This window comes from Neofelis nebulosa, chromosome 9, assembly GCF_028018385.1.
Source record: "Neofelis nebulosa isolate mNeoNeb1 chromosome 9, mNeoNeb1.pri, whole genome shotgun sequence".
NCBI classification, from domain to species: Eukaryota; Metazoa; Chordata; class Mammalia; order Carnivora; family Felidae; genus Neofelis; species Neofelis nebulosa.
Genome location: NC_080790.1, coordinates 61,678,215 through 61,698,270, shown reverse-complemented (window position 1 = coordinate 61,698,270; position 20,056 = coordinate 61,678,215). Strand labels below are relative to the sequence as shown.

Here is a 20,056-nt window from a genome sequence, read left to right as displayed (position 1 = left end):
AAGTCCCAGCCGACAAAGCACCACAAGCGACGTCCTGACTGCAGGGGTGGGCGGGGTGGAGGGCTCGGTACTCTGCCGGTTGCGCCTGGCGCGCGAGGTACTAGTGTACCGGGGCCTGGAGCGTCCCAGCGCGGACCAGGAGTGAGCGGAGGCGGAGGAGATGGCTTCCCAGCCGCCGCCTCCCCCGAAACCCTGGGAGACCCGCCGAATTCCGGGGGCCGGGCCAGGACCAGGACCCGGCCCCACTTTCCAGTAAGTGTGGGATTCTTCAGACCGCGGGTTTGGCGGGCTGGAGCGGGAACTTGGCAGGAGACGGTTGAGGCCGTTGTTGGGCAGAGGTGTCCCCTCCCCCCTCAACCAAACCCCAACGGTGAGGGTATCAAGGTGGGGACAGGGCGCCAGTGTGGGGAATTTCGATGTCAAACAGCTGTTTCTGACTTGACGGCTCTTGGTAGGGACACTGTCCAGGGAGCCTCTGGGCGCCTCACTGGGTCCCGGTACTTGGAAGAAAGGGGGCGGCTTCCAGCCCCTTGCTGTTAGCGGGACGCCGTGACAAAACTGCTAGACCCCCTTTAAAGCGTTAGACTTTCGGTCTTCCGCAGATGAGAGTGGCTGGCACTTGCCCAGCCCCGGCTCGACTGGGAACAAAGTCTCTCCAAAGCTTTTAACAACCTCTCGATAAGTTGGTGAAAGCCCAAAAGGTCGCTTTTACGCAACTGGAACCCAAGCCTATACAACTTTGAGTTGTTTTCTAGCATAACTCAGCAACGTCTTGGATAAAGATTTGGAGAAGCAACTTCTAAGCGGAGTTCTAAATCCAAGGCCTATGGATGGCCTTTGTGTGCAAAATACTGTGTCATTTTTCTAAGGCCTGTGTGTTTTGTATTTGTTTTTAATCAGTGTTAAATGGATAAAAAGTTAAAATAGAACGAGAGAAGAGTTTCACAGCCTTGTCTGTTTCGTGTTGGGTGGATCTGGACATCCAAATTTAAGTGGTGACATTCGGATGCCATCACCTATCATACAGTAGGTTTACCTAACACCTAAAAATCCCCAGTATACTGGAATGTATTTCTACTGTGTTCTAAAATCTTGTAATCCTTATTTAAACGTCACGATGCTTGAACATATTAGCAACTTAATTTAATAATGACAGATACATAACAAGTAATGAGCCGTAATTATACTGTTAAGATGAGGCGACACTTTCTGCTACCTTTTTTATGAGCGATTTGACTTTTAAAAAAAGTTTGGACAGCTATTTGGAAGACAGATTTTATACCTGACATCCTGTTAAAGTTCTGTTTATGTAAAATTAACCATTTTCCCACTTTTTCTCATTGTGAATTTTAAACACGTAGAGACCAGTAGAGAGTAAGATAATGAATACTTGTGTATTCACTCCTAGCTTTAAGAAATGTTAACATTTTTCCAGATTTGCCTCATTTTTTCATATTTTTTAAAAAATAAAAATTACAGAAATGGTTAAGCCTCTCTTTCTTCTTTCCTCCTGTAACTACTGTCCCTATTTGGTGTTTAATGTACCCAGTTGTGTTTTCATACTTTGATACTTTAGTACCTAGGTTTATATGTTATATATATGTGTGTGTACAGTATTCACTATGTTTTTAAACTTCAAATCATGTGTGTGTATCATTTTGCAAAATGTTTTCCCCTTAAATATTATTGATTTTGAGATTTATCTTGTTCATACATATAGCTGTAGTCCATTTTAATTGCCATAGGATATTCTATTATATAAAAACAAACTATTCTGTTGTATTAAAGTATTATATATTAAAAACTGCAGTGACCATTCGTGTGCCTTTCTCCTTGTCCACATTTCCAAGAGGCTTTCTAATAATGTTATTGGGAATAGAATTGCTTGGTAGAGGGTATGCTTATCTTTAAGTACTAACTGTTGCCAAGTTGCTTCCCAAAGTGGTTTTATACCAGATTTTACATTTTCACTAGCAGGGTATTCTGTTTCTCTACATTCTTTCAAACACTTGATGATGTTATTTTTTAGTTCTGTATTTGCCAATCTTATGGATGGGAAATGATATTTTCATCTTTAATTTGCACTTCTCTGATTAGTAATAAGATTGTCTTTTTGAAAGTTAATTAGACATTTGAGATTTTTCTGTTGATATCTTTGGCTCACTTTTTAATTGGCTATATGTTTGCTTCTTAACTTGGTAAGAGTCCTTTATTCTAATTCTATACTAATTCTATTGTGTTTGTTTTTAATATCTTTCAGGCTGTGGCTTGTCTTTTTGCTTTATATTTGTGTTCATTTTTGTTGTACAGTTACTTTTTAATTTCAATATAGCCAAAATTTTCATATTTTATTGTTTGTGTTTTTTGTGTCTTGGCTAAGAAACCCTTCCTGTCTTAGATCAAGAAAATTTTTCTCTATTTTCTTTTTCTTTTTTTTTTCTCTCTTTTTTTTTAAGCTTATTCATTTTGAGAGGGAGAGAAACACAGCCAGAGAATCCCACGCAGGCTCCACACTGTCAACAGTTGTCGTCCAAGAGGTGAAAATAAAGTCCATCGCCCTCTCCACGTATCATTGTTTTGTGGAGAAGGGACCCGAAATCCGTAGGGACGCTGACACGTGGGAGGAAGTTCTGTTGCAGTGATTTGTTCCGATTCTGTCTGTAAAACAAGCGAAAAGCAAAAAAAAAAAAAAAAAAAAAAAAAAAAAAATCTTAAGAAAGGCAACCAACAATGAAAACCTTACAGTATGGGATACATTTCTCAGGGCTTGCTTTCAAAGATAATAAACCTTATATGAAACAACTTATTTCTGATGTCTTATGAAATCCTTTCAGTGCTGTACATCAAAATCAAACAACCAACCTTAAGGCATAACGCATTTCCTCCTTTTAATGTTAACATGCCAACTTGCTTGAGAAGTTGCTAGATTGTTGCTAAATGAAAATAATCTTGAGAGGGTTTGGAAGACTGCTCCATTAGTAACACATAAACGCCAAAGAGAGGGTTTTGTTTTCTTTTTTAAGACCTTCAAATTACGTGGGGCAGGAGGTTTCCTAATTCTGGAACAGGTTTGGGAACTTCTCAGAGCCAAAAGATTGTAATGTGTCATGTATTGACTTTGCATGCTACTTTTAAGTGTGCTTATTGGAGAAATAAACTGTCTTTGAGCCAAAGGAAAGAACATTGGGGTACAAGTGCCCCTATGCATCAGTACTCCTGTATCCCTTGGGTAAATTCCTAGCAGTGCTATTGCTGGGTCATAGGGTAGGTCTATTTTTAATTTTTTGAGGAACCTCCACACCGTTTTCCAGAGTGGCTGCACCAGTTTGCATTCCCACCAACAGCGCAAGAGGGTTCCCGTTTCTCCACATCCTCTCCAGCATCTATAGTCTCCTGATTTGTTCATTTTAGCCACTCTGACTGGCGTGAGGTGCTATCTGAGTGTGGTTTTGATTTGTATTTCCCTGATAAGGAGCGACGTTGAACATCTTTTCATGTGCCTGTTGGCCATCCGGATGTCTTCTTTAGAGAAGTGTCTATTCATGTTTTCTGCCCATTTCTTCACTGGGTTATTTGTTTTTCAGGTGTGGAGTTTGGTGAGCTCTTTATAGATTTTGGATACTAGCCCTTTGTCCCATATGTCATTTGCAAATACCTTTTCCCATTCTGTAGGTTGCCTTTTAGTTTTGTTGATTGTTTCCTTTGCTGTGCAGAAGCTTTTTATCTTCGTGAGGTCCCAGTAGTTCATTTTTGCTTTTAATTCCCTTGCCTTTGGGGATGTGTCAAGTAAGAAATTGCTGCAGCTGAGGTCAGAGAGGTTTTTTCCTGCTTTCTTGTCTAGGGTTTTCATGGTTTCCTGTCTCACATTCAGGTCCTTTATCCATTTTGAGTTTGTTTTTGTGAATGGTGTGAGAAAATGGTCTAGTTTCATCCTTCTGCATGTTGCTGTCCAGTTCTCCCAGCACCATTTGTTACAGAGACTGTCTTTTTTCCATTGGATATTCTTTCCTGCTTTGTCAAAGATTAGTTGGCCATACGTTTGTGGGTCTAGTTCTGGGGTTTCTATTCTATTCCATTGGTCTATGGGTCTGTTTTTGTGCCATCAATCTTTCTTTTAATTCAGGAAATTTTTCACTAATTATATCTCCATTGTTGAAGAAATATTCTTTCCCATCTCTTCTTCTGGGGGACTTCTATTAAACGTTGTATCAGGAATAGTTTCCACTACAAGTAATAATATGTGACTTACTGAGTTTTGGACTATAAAGACATTTCTTGTTTAGTTAACAAAAAGTCTAGAGATCTCCTAACTCAACATTGTCATTAGGAACCTACGTTTTTCCTGGCTCCCTTTTTAAAATTTTTTCTGTAAGCTTTCTGAGAGTTTGGGCCATTTCTGTATTAGTCTTTCTTCTTTGAAAGGAATCTCTTTTTTTCCTCCAGTGCTTTAAAGATTTTCCTCTTTGTTTTTGGTTTTCAGCGATTATACTTTGTTGGGCCTCAATGTAATCGGTTTCATTTGTGTTATTTTGGGTGGGATTCATAGAGATACTTGAATCTGATTTGATGTCTTTCATTAATTTCAGAAAAGTCTCAGCCATTATCTCTTCAAATATTCCTTCGGCCCATCATCTTTTCACCCCTTTGACTTCAACAGCATATATGCTCTGTATTTCACTGTACAGCCCATACCTTATACTCCTTTCTGTATATATTCTTTTGTTACTCATACTTCATTCTGGGTATTTTCTTCGGAATTCTCTTGTAGTTCACTGATGTTTTTCTTTCAAAATGTCCAGTCTGGTACTGAACCAGTCATTAAGTTCATAGTTTCAGTTATTTTAAATTCTTCAGTACCTTGTTCTTTCATGTTTTAAACAGGTAATGTTGTATGTTTTTAGCTTTTCTAGTTTTTTTTTTTTTTAGTGGCAGGATTAGTCTGATTACCTAGAATGCCATTGCTTGAAGTGGAATTCCCCAAGTTCTATATATATTTTCACTGTGTTCCTTAGTCTACAACTAGTTTTCTTTTTGCCTCATAGTTGCAAGATAATCCCTGTGGCTGTGAGCATCATGTCTAAGCTTTGTAATGGAGTTTTCTTCATATTTACATGTTTTTATTTCATTTCAATTTTTATTTCACAGATGTCATTGCTTCATTGATGTCTATTTTAAACATATTTGCAGGGCACCTGGGTGGCTCAGTCGGTTAAACGTCCAACTTCGGCTCACGTCATGATCTCGCAGTCTGTGAGTTCGAGCCCCACGTCGGGCTCTGTGCTGACAGCTCAGAGCCTGGAGCCTGTTTCGGATTCTGTGTCTCCCTCTCTGACCTTCCCCCATTCGTGCTCTGTCTCTCTCTGTCTCAAAAATAAATAAATGTTTAAAAAAATTTTTTTAAACATATTTGCAATCCTTGTTGAGCTGTTACATGAAACTTATTTTTCCTTGAATGGATTTTCATTCTAATTGTTGATTTTTGTTAGTTTGGTTTCTTAGTGTTTTTATTTCTTCTTGTGTACGGCATTTTTGATGTGTTTGTTTTGAATAGGCATTTTTGAGTTCTGTTTCCTCTCCTTTCCCTTCCATTTATCTCTCTGTGTCTAGTAGGTTTTCTATTGACTCTCCCTGCTCCTTCAGCATGCACCCTCCCATGTAAGAATCAGGTGTAAAAATGGTGGCTTAGATTAAGGATATCAAAGATGAAGTCACTGAGTCAGTAGTTGTTTCATTTCCTGGTGTTGAGGCCTAGTCAGAGTCCTACCCTTCTTAGTTCTGTAACTTTCTAAAAATCTTAAACTACTGTCAGCAAGTTTCATAATCTCTTTTTAGAAGCCAAGGTGATGCATCCCAGGCCACAGCTTCAAGCAGTGAATTATTTCCATTAGAAAGGAGCACTGTTAGTTCTTGTTACTTCCTAGAAGTCTAAGTCCTGGTTGTCACTACCTGATTTCAAACCCAGAATTGAGTAAGCCTGTAGCATCACCCTTCCAATCATTTTACATTTCTGTTTGGTTTCTGTTAGGTAAATCTAGATATGCCTATTTGTTCTTTTTGTTTTATCTATTGCTCCTACTTTAGAGCAGAGCTGTTTTATGAAAACCAGGAAATAACTACACTGTTAGTCACCTGACCCTTTTTAAAGTTTGGTTCTACTTTTTGTGATGTGATACAATATGAAGTAAGCATAACCCATGAATTATTCTTGCCAAAAATGTTAACATGATTCTAATTAAACCTTTAGATGCAATGTTTAATTTAACTGGAAATGTAGAGGATAGAGATATATTTAAACAACATTTTGGGGAAACACAGATTTAGAATGTAAGACATTCTAAAAGAAAACTGGCTGGACTCTTCAAAAAGTCCAGGGCATTCCAAAAAATGGAATGATTCTAATTTAGAAGAAATGAGGAGACAACCAACCAAATGCAGTGTGTGAACCTTGACTGAATTTTTGTTAAAAAAACCCACAACAACCTAAAAGACATTTGACTCTTAAAACTCAATGATAAAAAGGCAAGTACCGTAATTTTTCAAATGGGCAAAATATCTAAATACACATTTCTCCAGAGAAGATTTAAAACTGGCAAATAAGGGGCACCTGGGTGGCTCAGTCGGTTGAGCGACCGACTTCAGCTCAGGTCATGATCTCACGGTTTGTGAGTTCGAGCCCCGCGTCTGGCTCTGTGCTGACAGCTTGGAGCCTGGAGCCTGCTTCGGATTCTGTGTCTCCCTCTCTCTCTGCCCCTCCCCCACTCATGCTCTATCTCTGTCTCAGAAATAAACATTAAAAAAATAATAATAAAACTGGCAAATAAGCACATGAAAAGATACTCAACATCATTAACTGTCAGGGACATGCAAAACAAAATCACAATGAGATACCACTTCATACCCACTAGGTTGGCTATAATGACAAAGGTAAATAATAACAAGTATTGGCAAAGATGTGGAGAAATTGGAACCCTCATGCACTACTGTTAGGAATATAAGTAGTTGCTTCCAGTTGCTTTGGAAGACAATCTGGCAGTGCCATAGAAGGTTAAGCATAGGGCGCCTGGGTGGCGCAGTCAGTTAAGCGTCCGACTTCAGCCAGGTCATGATCTCGCGGTCCGGTCCGTGAGTTCGAGCCCCGCATCAGGCTCTGGGCTGATGGCTCGGAGCCTGGAGCCTGTTTCCGATTCTGTGTCTCCCTCTCTCTCTGCCCCTCCCCCGTTCATGCTCTGTCTCTCTCTGTCCCAAAAATAAATTTTTTAAAAAAATGTTAAAAAAAAAAAAAAGAAGGTTAAGCATAGTTACTCTATGATCCACCAATTCCATGCCTAGGTATATATACCCAAGAGATAGGAAAGCGTATGTCCACACAAAAATTTGTACATAAATGTTTATGATAACATTAGTCACAAAAGCCAAAAAGTGGAAACAACACTATATCTATCAACTGATGCATAAATAAATATAACTCAGCAGGAAACAGGAATAAAGTACTGATAAATGCTACAATATGGATGAAACTTCAAAACATTACATTAAGTAAAAGTAGCCAGTCACAAAATACTATATGTTGTATGATTCATTTACAGTAGATTCTCATTATTTGCAGATGCCAAATTTGCTAATTCTCCTCACTAAAATTTATTGTAACCCCCAAATCAATGCTCATGACACTTTCATGATCATTCACAGGCATGGGTAGGGTGGCAAAAGATTTGAGTCATTTCAGATGAGATGAGCTGAGATTGAACAAAGCAACACTCCTGCTTCTTGTTTTAGATTTAAGCTTTAAGCAGGTGTCCTTTTAACAACCAAATGGATGCCACATTTTTCATATTTTTGTTGGTGATTTTGCTATTTTAAAACGGCCTCTAAGTATAATGCTGAAGTGCATTGTTTCCCCCAGGAACAATGATTCTATTTGTTAATTAGATGTTCATAGCAAATTTATAGACTATGACTATCGCAAATAACAAGAATTAACTATATGTGAAATCACCAGAATAGACAAACCTATAGAGACAGAAATTAGATTAGTCATTGCCTAGAATAGGGAATAGAGCAGGAAATAGGTAGTGACTGCTAATGAATGTGGGATTTCTTACTGGGATGCTAAAAATGTTCTGGAATTACATAGGTTGGTAGTTGTACACCTCTGGTATCTCAATAAAACTGTTTGAAGACACTTGAGGGTAATGGATAGGTGTTGAATTTTAATTGGATAATGATATGGAATTGTTAATTTTTAGAGATGTGAAAATGGCATTATGTTTTGTCTGAAATATCTTTGCTCTTAGGAAATAACAGGTTGAGGTATTTAGGAGTAATGTGTCAAGTCTGCAAGTTAATTTCAAATGGTTCAAGAATTTTTAAAAGACTAGACAGTGAGAGAAAGAAAGTTCATGTGGCAAAACAATAATAGTTGTTGAATCTAGATAGAAGGAATGAGGGTATTCATTGTACCTTCAACTTTTTTTTCTGTTTGAAATTTTTCAAAATAAAAAGTTGGGTTGGTGAGACTTTTGGCACGTTCAGCACAGAATATACATCTTTTGTTATAAGTTGTACGTGTGTTAATTTCTCATTTTGCTGGTTGTAACAGAAGGCCAGGTGGAATGTGGACACTGAATGTACTTGTATATGCCAAAAATAGCATTAAAACCAGAGAAGAGTTGGAAGAAACTTTCTTTTTTTTTATTAAGTATTTACATTTAATTCCTTACAATTTTTAAACTAACATATTCATCAAAACTTATAAAAGAAGGATATATAAAGAAAAAATAATCTGTATTAATGATCTGTGTGATATATGTGTTTTAAATATTCACTAAAAAGAGACTTCAGCATAGTGGTTGTATCAGTACCTTTTATATGCTAAGCACTGTAGTAGGTGATGGAGAAACAAGGATAACTCCTGCACCTATGAGGAGCTCACCTTGTAGAAGAGGCAGACGTGTATACAAATGTAAGATACTGTACGATGATGGACAAAGAATTGTGGGAAGGACTTCTGATGACAGTAGAATAATTTAAGAAAAAAAAAAACAATGCTATTAAGGACAAATAGAAAAGCTAGGCAGAATATAAAAACATCTGCTTAAAAACATCTGCTTGAATGCATTATAGAATAAATAAGGTAAAGATTTATGGAGCCCAGATCCAAAAGATGGAAAAAGAGAAAGATGGAAATCCACAAAGGTGAGAGTAGATTCTCATAGAAGCTGCTGCTGATTCCAAAAGAAGCATTTTAGATGATGGGAAGCTAGTTGAAGAGCACCTTCGACAGATTCTTGGAGTATGGTTAGAGTCTAGTAGTCCTCCAAGACAGGGTGCTGATAAATTATCCATACCTTGTGTTATGACCCTAAAAAGATACATCTATCTAGATATGAGAGTATAAAAGAAGCAGACACTCCCTTACAGGAGCATAAACCCAGCTTCAGATCATCTCAGTCCCTGAAATTAGATTAGGGACAATCATGGATTGATAATAGCTTTATCAGGCTAGTTTGCCTGAAGCAAACTAGAGGATAGTTCAGAAAATAGTATCCAGAATGAAATACACCTAGAGGAAGAGAGCATCATCCAGAGTCTCAAATTCTTGCCACAATTCTTCATGTATGTCTCATGCATAAGCAAAATCAAATAGCAGGACCCAGAAGGATATTAGATAACATAAATTGAAACTAAGTGAAACAATGGATGAGAAAACATTTCAAAAGGACTCTAGAAATTGGAGTTACTGAACAGACTTTAACATAAATTTAAAATGTTTAATATGTTGAAGGCAATAGAAGAAAACAAGGAATTTTGGCAGATAATTGGAAACTATCAAAAGGAATATGTAGAACAAAAATGCAGTAACCAAACTTAGTAACTCATTGGGTTTAGCAACAGTTTAGACACTGCTACAGAGATAATTAGTGACTTAGAGCAACGTTCTAAGTGTGTTCTGTAGCTACCAAGACTGGCTGCTGTTTTCAAACTAAATTAGCAGCCCACAAAAAGATAATGAAACTTTGGCCAGAATGTAAAGCCACGTTAATACTAAGCACACTATTTAGTTCAGTTGGCATTAAGAATTCATTGATAAAGAGGCACCTGGGTGGCTCAGTTGGTTAAGCATCTGCCTTTGGCTCAGATCATGATCTCACAGTTTGAGTTTGAGCCCCACATCAGGCTCTCTGCTGTCAGTACAGAGCCTGCTTCAGGTCCTCTGTCCCCCTCTCTATCTGCCCCTGCCCCACTCACACACACTCTCTCTCTTAAAAATAAATAAGCTTAAATATTTTTTTTAAAAAAGAGTTCATTAATTCACATTATGGTACAAGATACTTATTTTGTGATGTATTGGCCCTTTTGAATAGCAGGACCTAAAGGATAATTAGGAAGAAAAGATCCAACATATTTTTGCACAAAGAGACAAAAGGGCAGAAAATGCAGAAAGGATGGGAAGAGATTTAGAGGATTAAGCAAGGTATAATTTAAAAATAGGGAAAATGAGGGGCGCCTGGGTGGCTCAGTCAGTTAAGCATCCGACAGCTCAGGTCATGATATGATGGTTTGTGGGTTTGAGCCCCATGTCAGGCTCTGTGCTGATAGCGCTGAGCCTGGAGCCTGCTTCAGATTCTGTGTCTCCCAGTCTCTCTCTCTCTTTCAAAAGTAAACATTAAAAAAAAGTTTTTAAATAGAGAAAAGGAGTAGTCTTATAATTATACAACAATGCTTCTCAAAATATTTGTGCTGATACCTAATACCTTTATAAAATACAGTAAAAATATAACAATGTCGGATTGCTTAAACAGTCTTATTTGTACTTTTCTCATTATAGGTCAGTGCATGTGACTCATAAATTAGCACTGATCGACAAACCATATTTTAAGTAGCATGATACTAAAGAAATTGAATTTGTAATTAAAATCATAATCATCTTGATAGATGTTGAGAAATCATTTGATAAATTCAATGTTCATGGTAAAAACTCTTAGCAAATAGAAAACAAATTACTAAATTTACAATAACTCTACAGTAAACATAATAATGGTTACATGCTGAGAAATTTCCCTTTGAGATCAGAAATGAGACAAGAATGCCTATTAATCACTTCTATTCAAGATTGGACAACATGTCTTAGGTGCAATACCTTCTTTACTAATCAAAACTGTAAGAATTGGAAATATACCTATCATTCACATACAATATGACTGCAAATCCTTAATTGAAAATCCAGAAGAATCACAAACAAGTTTGTTGGATACAAGCACTATATTAAAAAAAAATCCATTATTTCTACATAACAGTATCAAAGTGAAATTTTAGAAGACACCGTTTATAGTAGCATCAAAAAATATCAAATATACAGGAATAAATCTAAAGAAAACCTGCCACAAGGAAACTATAAAACAGTATGGAAACTTAAAGTTATTTTTAAAAACCATTATTCAGAAAAATCTTTAAAAGATCTAATAGGGCCGCCTGATTGGTTCAGTTGGTTTAGTGTCTGACTCTTGATTTCTTGTTTTCAGCTGAGGTTGTGAGATCCAGCCCTACCTCGGCCTCCATAGAGCCTGCTTGAGAATTTCTTTCTCCCCTCTCCCTCTCCTGCACACTTGTGCTCTCTCTGTGTCTCTCTCAAAACAAAACAAAAACCTAATAAATGTGGGTTGAAACTCTAAATATTATAAAGATATGGTTTATCTCAAATTAACCTACAGATTCATTGTAATCCCAAACAATCTCAATAGGGTTTTTTTGTAAGTATTTTTTTAAATGTTTATTTATTTTGAGAGAGAGAGAGAAAGAGAGTGCACGCACTTGGGGCAGAGGAAGAGGGAGAATCCCAAGCAGGCTCTGCACTGTCAGTGTGGCTTGAACTCACAGACCATGAGATCATGAACTGAGCCGAAACTAAGAATCAGCCATTTAACTGAGCCACCCAGGCACCCCTCAATAGGGTTTTTTTTTGAGGGAGAGGGTGTGGAACTTAAAGCTCTGATTCTAAAATGTATATGGAAATTCAAAGGGTCAAAAAAGCTAAAACACTCTTGAAGATGAAGAACAATGGAGGAGGACGTGTTTTATTGAATACTGCTAAGAACTATTATAAAACTATAGTGATTAAGAGAGTGCCATTTAGGGGCAAGGATGGACAAATACCTAGTTTTAACTAACCCTGAGAAAATAGGTTGAAGATACTGCTAATAATGCTAGCAAGTAAACAAGAAAATAGCAGAGTTTAGTCAGCTCTTTTATCTTGTTCATTTTAACACTGAGATTCTAAGCATGTAGATATTAGAGACTAATCCTTATTCTTACCACCTCTTCAGTATATCTGTCATTAACACTGGGTATGTAAGAGGTGTTTAATAGTTACTTTGAATTGAATTTATTATGTGCTTAAGATACTATTTTGAATCTTTTTTTTTTTTTTTTTTTTTTTTTTAGATCTGCTGATTTGGGTCCTAGTTTATTGACAAGACCTGGACAACCAACACTTACCAGAGTGCCCCCACCTATTCTTCCAAGGCCATCACAGCAGACAGGAAGCAGCAATGTGAATACTTTCAGACCTGCTTACAGTTCATTTTCTTCAGGATATGGTGCCTATGGAAATTCGTTTTATGGAAGCTATAGCCCTTATAGTTATGGATATAATGGGTTGGGCTATAACCGCCTCCGTGTAGATGATCTGCCACCCAGTAGATTTGTTCAGCAAGCTGAAGAAAGCAGCAGAGGTGCATTTCAGTCCATTGAAAGTATTGTGCATGCATTTGCCTCTGTCAGTATGATGATGGATGCTACCTTTTCAGCTGTCTATAACAGTTTCAGGGCTGTATTGGATGTAGCAAATCACTTTTCCCGATTAAAAATACATTTCACAAAGGTTTTTTCAGCTTTTGCATTAGTTAGGACTATAAGGTATCTTTACAGACGGTTACAGTGGATGATAGGTTTAAGAAGAGGCTCTGAGAATGAGGACCTATGGGCAGAAAGTGAAGGAACTGTGGCTTGCCTTGGTGCTGAGGACAAAGCAGCTAATTCAGCCAAATCTTGGCCAATATTCTTGTTCTTTGCTGTTATCCTTGGTGGTCCTTACCTCATCTGGAAACTTCTGTCTACCCATAATGATGAAGTCACAGGTAAGAGTAATAGAATAGGTTCAAAAACCACATAACAATCTCGAATTTCAAGAATAGATTTGTTAAATTAACGTTCTTTGTGTTCATTTGTATTTAATATTTTGATCCAATTATATTTTCAGTTAAGAACTTGAAAACTGGAAAATGAATATATAGCAAAAACAGGCTTACTGATTAGTTTATTGTTTGTTTAATGTAAGAGTACACATTGCCTGACTACTGTTTACAGGGTACTGAACTTGATGCTGTAGAGGCTACAGGTATGCATAGGACATAATTCCCTTATCTTTCTAAAACTTACTGGCAGGGATGGATAAGACAATATACAGGTAATTGTAATTTTGACCTTGAAAAAAAGGAGAAAGTTCATAATATATATCCTAGTGAGCATATTTTTGGATTTTGCATAGTGTTAATTATAGAATTTACTTTGGTGGAGGGTGGTGCTTTTCTCTTGGCAAATAGATTTATACAGTTTACACCATAGCCAGTGAACACTAACCCTAACTTTAATTCTTAATTTGGTTTGTAGACAACACCAACTGGGCAAGTGGTGAGGATGACCATGTAGTTGCTAGAGCAGAATATGATTTTGCTGCTGTGTCCGAAGAAGAAATTTCTTTCCGTGCTGGTGATATGCTAAACTTAGCTCTCAAAGGTAACAAAACATGAATAAATTGGAATTACCCATGAATTTTTTGAATTTGTAAATGTACTATTAAAAACTGCAACAAAAGATCTTGGTCCTTGTTCGTTAACTCAGAAGTAGTTGCTAGTATTTCTCTTTTGTGTCAGTTTAGACCTTCCAGATCCAGGGATGTGGAAGAAAAATGCCCAACAGGGTTGTTCCAATAGTATTTCACTGAGATAAGGAAAGATTTTGTTTATGTATATAATCACTTATAAACTCAAAACTTGAATTCCAAACTCTGTTAATCCCCACACAAAAACATGAGATTAACACTACATGTAACAAATCTAACAACCCGAAGAAATTCTCCTGTGGCATAAGTATCCCTGTCAGTCTTTAATTGCTCAGACTGGTATTGCTTTCTTTTTTATTTGACTAGTTTACTTCAGAAACTCCCAACATGAATATTTTAGGAATTACTGTCATGAAGTATTAAAGAACTTCAGCAAGGAATTTATACACATCACAGGTTTATTTTTGAACCAGGTCACTAATAGTTTTTAATGGTTCCAGGTAAAATGGCCTTTTCCCTTAGCTTTCCTCAGTAAGGATGATCAGAATTTTTATGGATTTGCAAAAAAAAAAAAAAAGATTTTTGTGTGTTTGTGGGGATTCAGGTTTGCTAGGAAGAGTAACATTTTGTTGGTAAAAATACTAGTGACAATAGTAACAGCTATCCTTTATAGGATAAGGCACTATATATCTTTCATTTAACTCTTGTAATAATGCTGTGATGTAGGTACTATTATTATCCTGACCTTGTTTTACTTATGAGAAAACTGAGACTCAGAATAACTAAATGGGATCACAAAGCTAAGGTGTGATGGAGCTGGACTATGAACCTAGGTTTGTCTGACTTCAGAACCTGTACTTGTAACCACTTTGGCTGTTTTCCATGTGATCTATTAATGGAAACTTGAGCCTTTAATTAGTTCTAGTCATTACATAGGGAAAAATATCTTCCATGTCCACATAATTTATTGTATAAATAATTGAAAATTTTGGATCAAATTTGCTAAATCTCTGCCTCATCCCTCATACACAAAACCTAGGCTTCTAAGTATTAGATTCATATTTTTCTTCTAGTGAAAATAACACTTTCCTATTTTGGATTACAAAAGAGTGATTTCTTTTTAAGATTTATTGTTAGACCCATACAAATAATTAGTTTTAATCTAAATAAAGTATAAAGAAGATCAAGTGTGGTTTCTTTCAATATAGTATTTCAGGAAAATTTTATATCTCATATTATTCTTCCACTAATGACACCTCTTAACACTTTAGCTTTGCTTCTTTGTTTTCTTCCTTTGCCCAAAATACATTTGAGCATTTAGAACAGAATCAGTTACAGACATGGTTGATTTTTTTTTTTTTTAATTTTTTTTTTCAACGTTTTTTATTTATTTTTGGGACAGAGAGAGACAGAGCATGAACAGGGGAGGGGCAGAGAGAGAGGGAGACACAGAATCGGAAACAGGCTCCAGGCTCCGAGCCATCAGCCCAGAGCCTGACGCGGGGCTCGAACTCACGGACCGCGAGATCGTGACCTGGCTGAAGTCGGACGCTTAACCGACTGCGCCACCCAGGCGCCCCCAGACATGGTTGATTTTAAGTGTTTTATTTTTTCTCTATTGTAGAGTATTAAACATAAAAATGTTATATTTGCCTAACTTATAGTGTTGGCCTAAAACCCTAACAGTTAAACAGCTTTTTAAAGATATGAGTAATCTTTAAAATACCAAAACACAAAATTGAATATATTAAATAAATCTTTCCTACTTTAAGCTTAGAGTACCTTACCTTTTTGTCACGTGTCTAGAGATAACTGAGGTCTTTATTTTTGCCTATCTTGGATTAAAGTTAGCATTCAGTATCTTCAGAATTATTCATCACAATCACATGGAATGAATTTTGTATTTTGGCCAAAAGTTACGTAAAGAAATTTGGCTTCTATAAAGGTATGTATTTTCTATACTTCCCTGTAACTTCTTTTGAGAAGGACTGAGAAATTCATTTCTTAAATTTCAATTTAAAATATGAAAGACATGGGAGAGAGCTAAAGCATAAGAGACTCTTAAAAACTGAGAACAAACTGAGGGTTGATGGGGGGTAGGAGGGAGGGGAGGGTGGGTGATGGGTATTGAAGAGGGCATCTTTTGTGATGAGCACTGGGTGTTGTATGGAAACCAATTTGACAATAAATTTCATATATTGAAAAAAAATATGAAAGACAGTGATGTTAGTTTTAGCTTTTAGGAGAATTGAATCTCCTTACTCTATGAATGGACCAACTCATAATAAACTTCATGTTCTTCAAGGCTGAAAATATAGTAAGTATAAAATAAAAAGTATAAATTGTAAGAAGGGACTCTAGAACTGTTAAGCCTACTCATTTGATTTTGAATATATGTATTTGTTTATGTATTTTATTGTGTAAGTGTAACACAGATATTAATATTTTATTATTAATATTTTGTTGGACTCCAAAATGTGTTATAATTACAAGGCTGTCTTTTCTTCCATCAGAACAGCAACCCAAAGTGCGTGGTTGGCTTCTGGCTAGTCTTGATGGTCAAACAACAGGACTTATACCTGCTAATTATGTCAAAATTCTTGGTAAAAGAAGAGGTAGAAAAGCAATGGAATCCAGTAAAATTTCCAAGCAGCAACAATCTTTTACCAACACAACACTAATTAAAGGAGCCACGGCTGCTGATTCTTTGGATGAACAGGAAGCTGCCTTTGAATCTGTTTTTGTTGAGACTAATAAGGTTCCAGTTGCACCTGATTCCACTGGGAAAGGTGGAGATAAACAAGATCTTTGATATCTTTCATGTTTGCCTGCAATTGAACTAATACTTTTTAAAAATTACTTCTTACAAAGAAATTAATCTACAATCCAATGAACACATTTGTTAATGGCTATTCCAGGTGTTTTGCTGCTAGAAATTATTAAAGTTGTACACTAGTATGTTGGTCTAGTGACCTGGTTACATTTTACGAGTTCTTAGACCACAAGGGTATTTGTTTCACCTAGATTTTAAGATTATGGAGACTGCTGTCATTTTCATCTTATATAAAATCCTATGTTTATTGAAAGAATAAGTTTGATGAACTATAGAATACACTGTTTGCTACAGTAGGGGTCATTAATGCTTTTTAAAGTTAGAGATTTGGAATTGATTTGGAATCCTCAGATAACGAGTGATAACACATAAATATGAGAACAGGCAAAAGGCTAATTTTTTTTAACAACTTTAATTAAACTGAATAATAAAAATTTTCTGATCTGTGTTATATGCAGTCTTGGGTTTGCTTTAGGCAGTAATATATTTTTATCTACTAACAGTTAATACTTTTACCTTTTATTGTATTTTTAAAAATTCATCTTGAAAAGGTCTTGAAAAGGTCACTAGAAGCATGGTTCTAGAGTGATATTTAGCCCTTATAGTTTTTCCTGCTAGTAAAAAAAGGCTGAAAATTCTCTTTCTTACAGATTATTTCCATTTCTTCTGATGATCATGGAATGTTTTATCCCTTTACAATATGACTAGTTTTCATCCTAGATAAATCAGAATATATGAAGGATTTACTTTCTTTTTCTCCAGCCAAGACTCAAATCCTTCAAATTTACACATTACAGTATAATCATTTCCAGAGGTAATGATTTATATCTTTTTATGGATTCTCTGCTTTTCCCTCGTATAATTACTTTTTAAATTCCATATTCAGGCTGTTCTGTAAACATTGAAAACGTGTCACATTGGATACACATTCTGTTAGGTTTAGTTTTTACTACTGAGACTATAAACGCAATGCCATTTAGCATATGATAATACTATACAACTTGTTTTATATTTAATAATGACTTTAAATCCAGTTAAACTTCAGTACACTGAATATTTAGCCATAAAATTGGAAAATCATACAAAATTAGAGAACGTAAACATTGTGATCATAGTACAAAATAATACTTTCAGGAATACAGGTGTACAAAAATACATTTACAGATACTTGCTGAAAGCCTGGGACTATTTGATAAAGATTTTGATTTAGTATTTTCATCTTCTTACAGACTTTATGTTGTAAGTAATTCTAGAACAGTTCACACTAAAACATAGAAGATCCAGATATATACGTATATACAAATATATAGCATGGAACTTTACTAAAGTCTTTTTGGGAGCCTCTCCTTTGAAATGACAATATAAAAAGTAACATATAATTTAAACATATAATTTAAAATACAAATATTGACCCTGTGCAGAAAAAAATAATAAGATAGTAAAATTTATTTATCTTAGGCCTATTTTTCAAACACCGAGATACTTAGTCTTCAAGTTGAGATAAAGTTCCTTGCATATTATTTTACATTTGTGTTCTACAATTAGAGGTTTTGGTTTTGTTAGAGTAATTTATGGAGATTTTGTCCTTGAAACAATTTTTGATAAAGCAAATTATTAAATTTGGTGTTCAAACATGTAAATTGGGGGTGCTTGGGTTGCTCAGTGTGTTAAGCGTCCAGCTTTGGCTCAGGTCATGATCTTACAGTTCATGAGTTCAAGCCCTGCATCAGTCTCTGTGCTGTCAGCGCAGAGCCTGCTTCAGATCCTCCATCCCCCTCTTTCTCTGCCCCCCACCCCTGCTCTCTCTGTCTCTCTCAAAAATAAACATTTAAAAAAAATTTTTTTAAAGAAACATCTAAATTGATTGCTAGAAGTCAAGTCAAGTAGGGGTGAAATGCTGAGGCATTAAGGATAGAATTTGTGACTATTAAAGGTGCATAGGGAGAAGAGTATAGCACAGAATGAATGACAAAAACAATTTCGCTTTTCTTAGGGTATTTGTTTTTTGGTTAAGTATGCTAAATTGCAATATACGTTATCTGGTAACTATTTGTTTCTGAAAATTCCTCTTCAATTAGAATTTTGTAAAAGGAATTTAGGAAAATAAGCAGAGAAATTTTGTAGCCTTTTTTATCATGATAGTTTTAGTGTAATTTTTTAGTTGAGATTAAATGTAATGTTCACAGATCTATTATTGTTTTTAGAAACTTATTTAAGGAGTACTACATTACAGAAATTACTAACTGAAACCAAAACATTTTCAATTAAACAGAACAATAAGTCACAAGTTACAGTAAGAAAACATTTAATTTAAAAATTTTTTCTGATTGTATTTTATCAGTTTAGAAAGGAAAAGGTAAGAGGACTATAAATTTTCATATTTTAACATTTATGTAGGTACTTGATTCAGTCTATCTTTATGTCATAATTATATGTTTACTTGAATATAGCTGTCTTTTATCTTCTGCTTTCTTTGATGGAAAAAAGAACAGAAATTGTTCCTCAGTTAAAATTTCATTTTGAATAGATTGTGAAGTTACTTTTACTGGACAAATAAAAGTATATTAAACTTGGTTGACATTTTTTGAAGATAAACTGTTAACTCTTTGCAGGTTGAAATTAATATAAAAAGTCTCTATTTTTCTTCATATCATTGTATATATTAACTACTGCAAACCAATTTGTTCTATTTCCTTGTGATTTAAAGAAAAATATCAGATTTACATTATATAAAAATAAAAACCCAAAAGGTTATAAATACAAGACCACAAATCTAGGTTTTGGGAGATCTATTTGCTAGTCTGGTTACCACTATGAACTTACTGTAAGATTTAGCTCACAGTATTTTTCAGTTTCCTCACTAATAACATGGGGCATAGCTGCTACATCTGTCTCACGTGAGAGTACTCCTTAAAAAATGTAAAGCAGGGGCGCCTCGGTGGCTCAGTCAGTTAAGCATCCAATTTTGGCTCAGGTCATGATCTCCCAGTTTGTGGGTTTGAGTCCCACGTTGGGTTCTGTGCTGACTCAGAGCCTGGAGCCTGCTTTGGATTCTCTCTCTCTCTCTCTCTCTCTCTCTCTCTCTCTGCCCCTACCCCGCTCACACTCTATCTCTCGCTCTCAAAAATAAACATTTAAAAATATGTAAAGCAAAATCAAAAGTACAACGTTACAGCAAGTATATATTTTGTAAATTTTTTTGTGTATATTGAAACTTTTTACATTCTGTAAAAATGTCACAAAGGATTTATATCCATCTAGAATTTCAGAATCACATATACTTAATTAAAAATCAAAATTTGCTTGTACTTACAACTTTGCCTAAAATGCAATTTAAAATTATTTTGCTGAATACTGGAACTGCCTAACTTAGAAAAGCACAT

General features: G+C 35.7%; 1 protein-coding gene across 1 annotated transcript; it reads left to right on the top strand.

The window, feature by feature from the left end:
* The first annotated feature begins 94 nt into the window (after positions 1 to 94).
* On the top strand, positions 95 to 19,251 carry PEX13 (peroxisomal biogenesis factor 13). The gene is made up of 4 exons (XM_058684011.1): positions 95 to 252; positions 12,442 to 13,136; positions 13,669 to 13,794; positions 16,354 to 19,251. The coding sequence occupies exons 1-4, from the start codon at positions 161 to 163 to the stop codon at positions 16,650 to 16,652; spliced, it is 1,212 nt and encodes a 403-aa protein (XP_058539994.1). The 5' UTR covers positions 95 to 160; the 3' UTR covers positions 16,653 to 19,251.
* Positions 19,252 to 20,056: the final 805 nt, after the last annotated feature.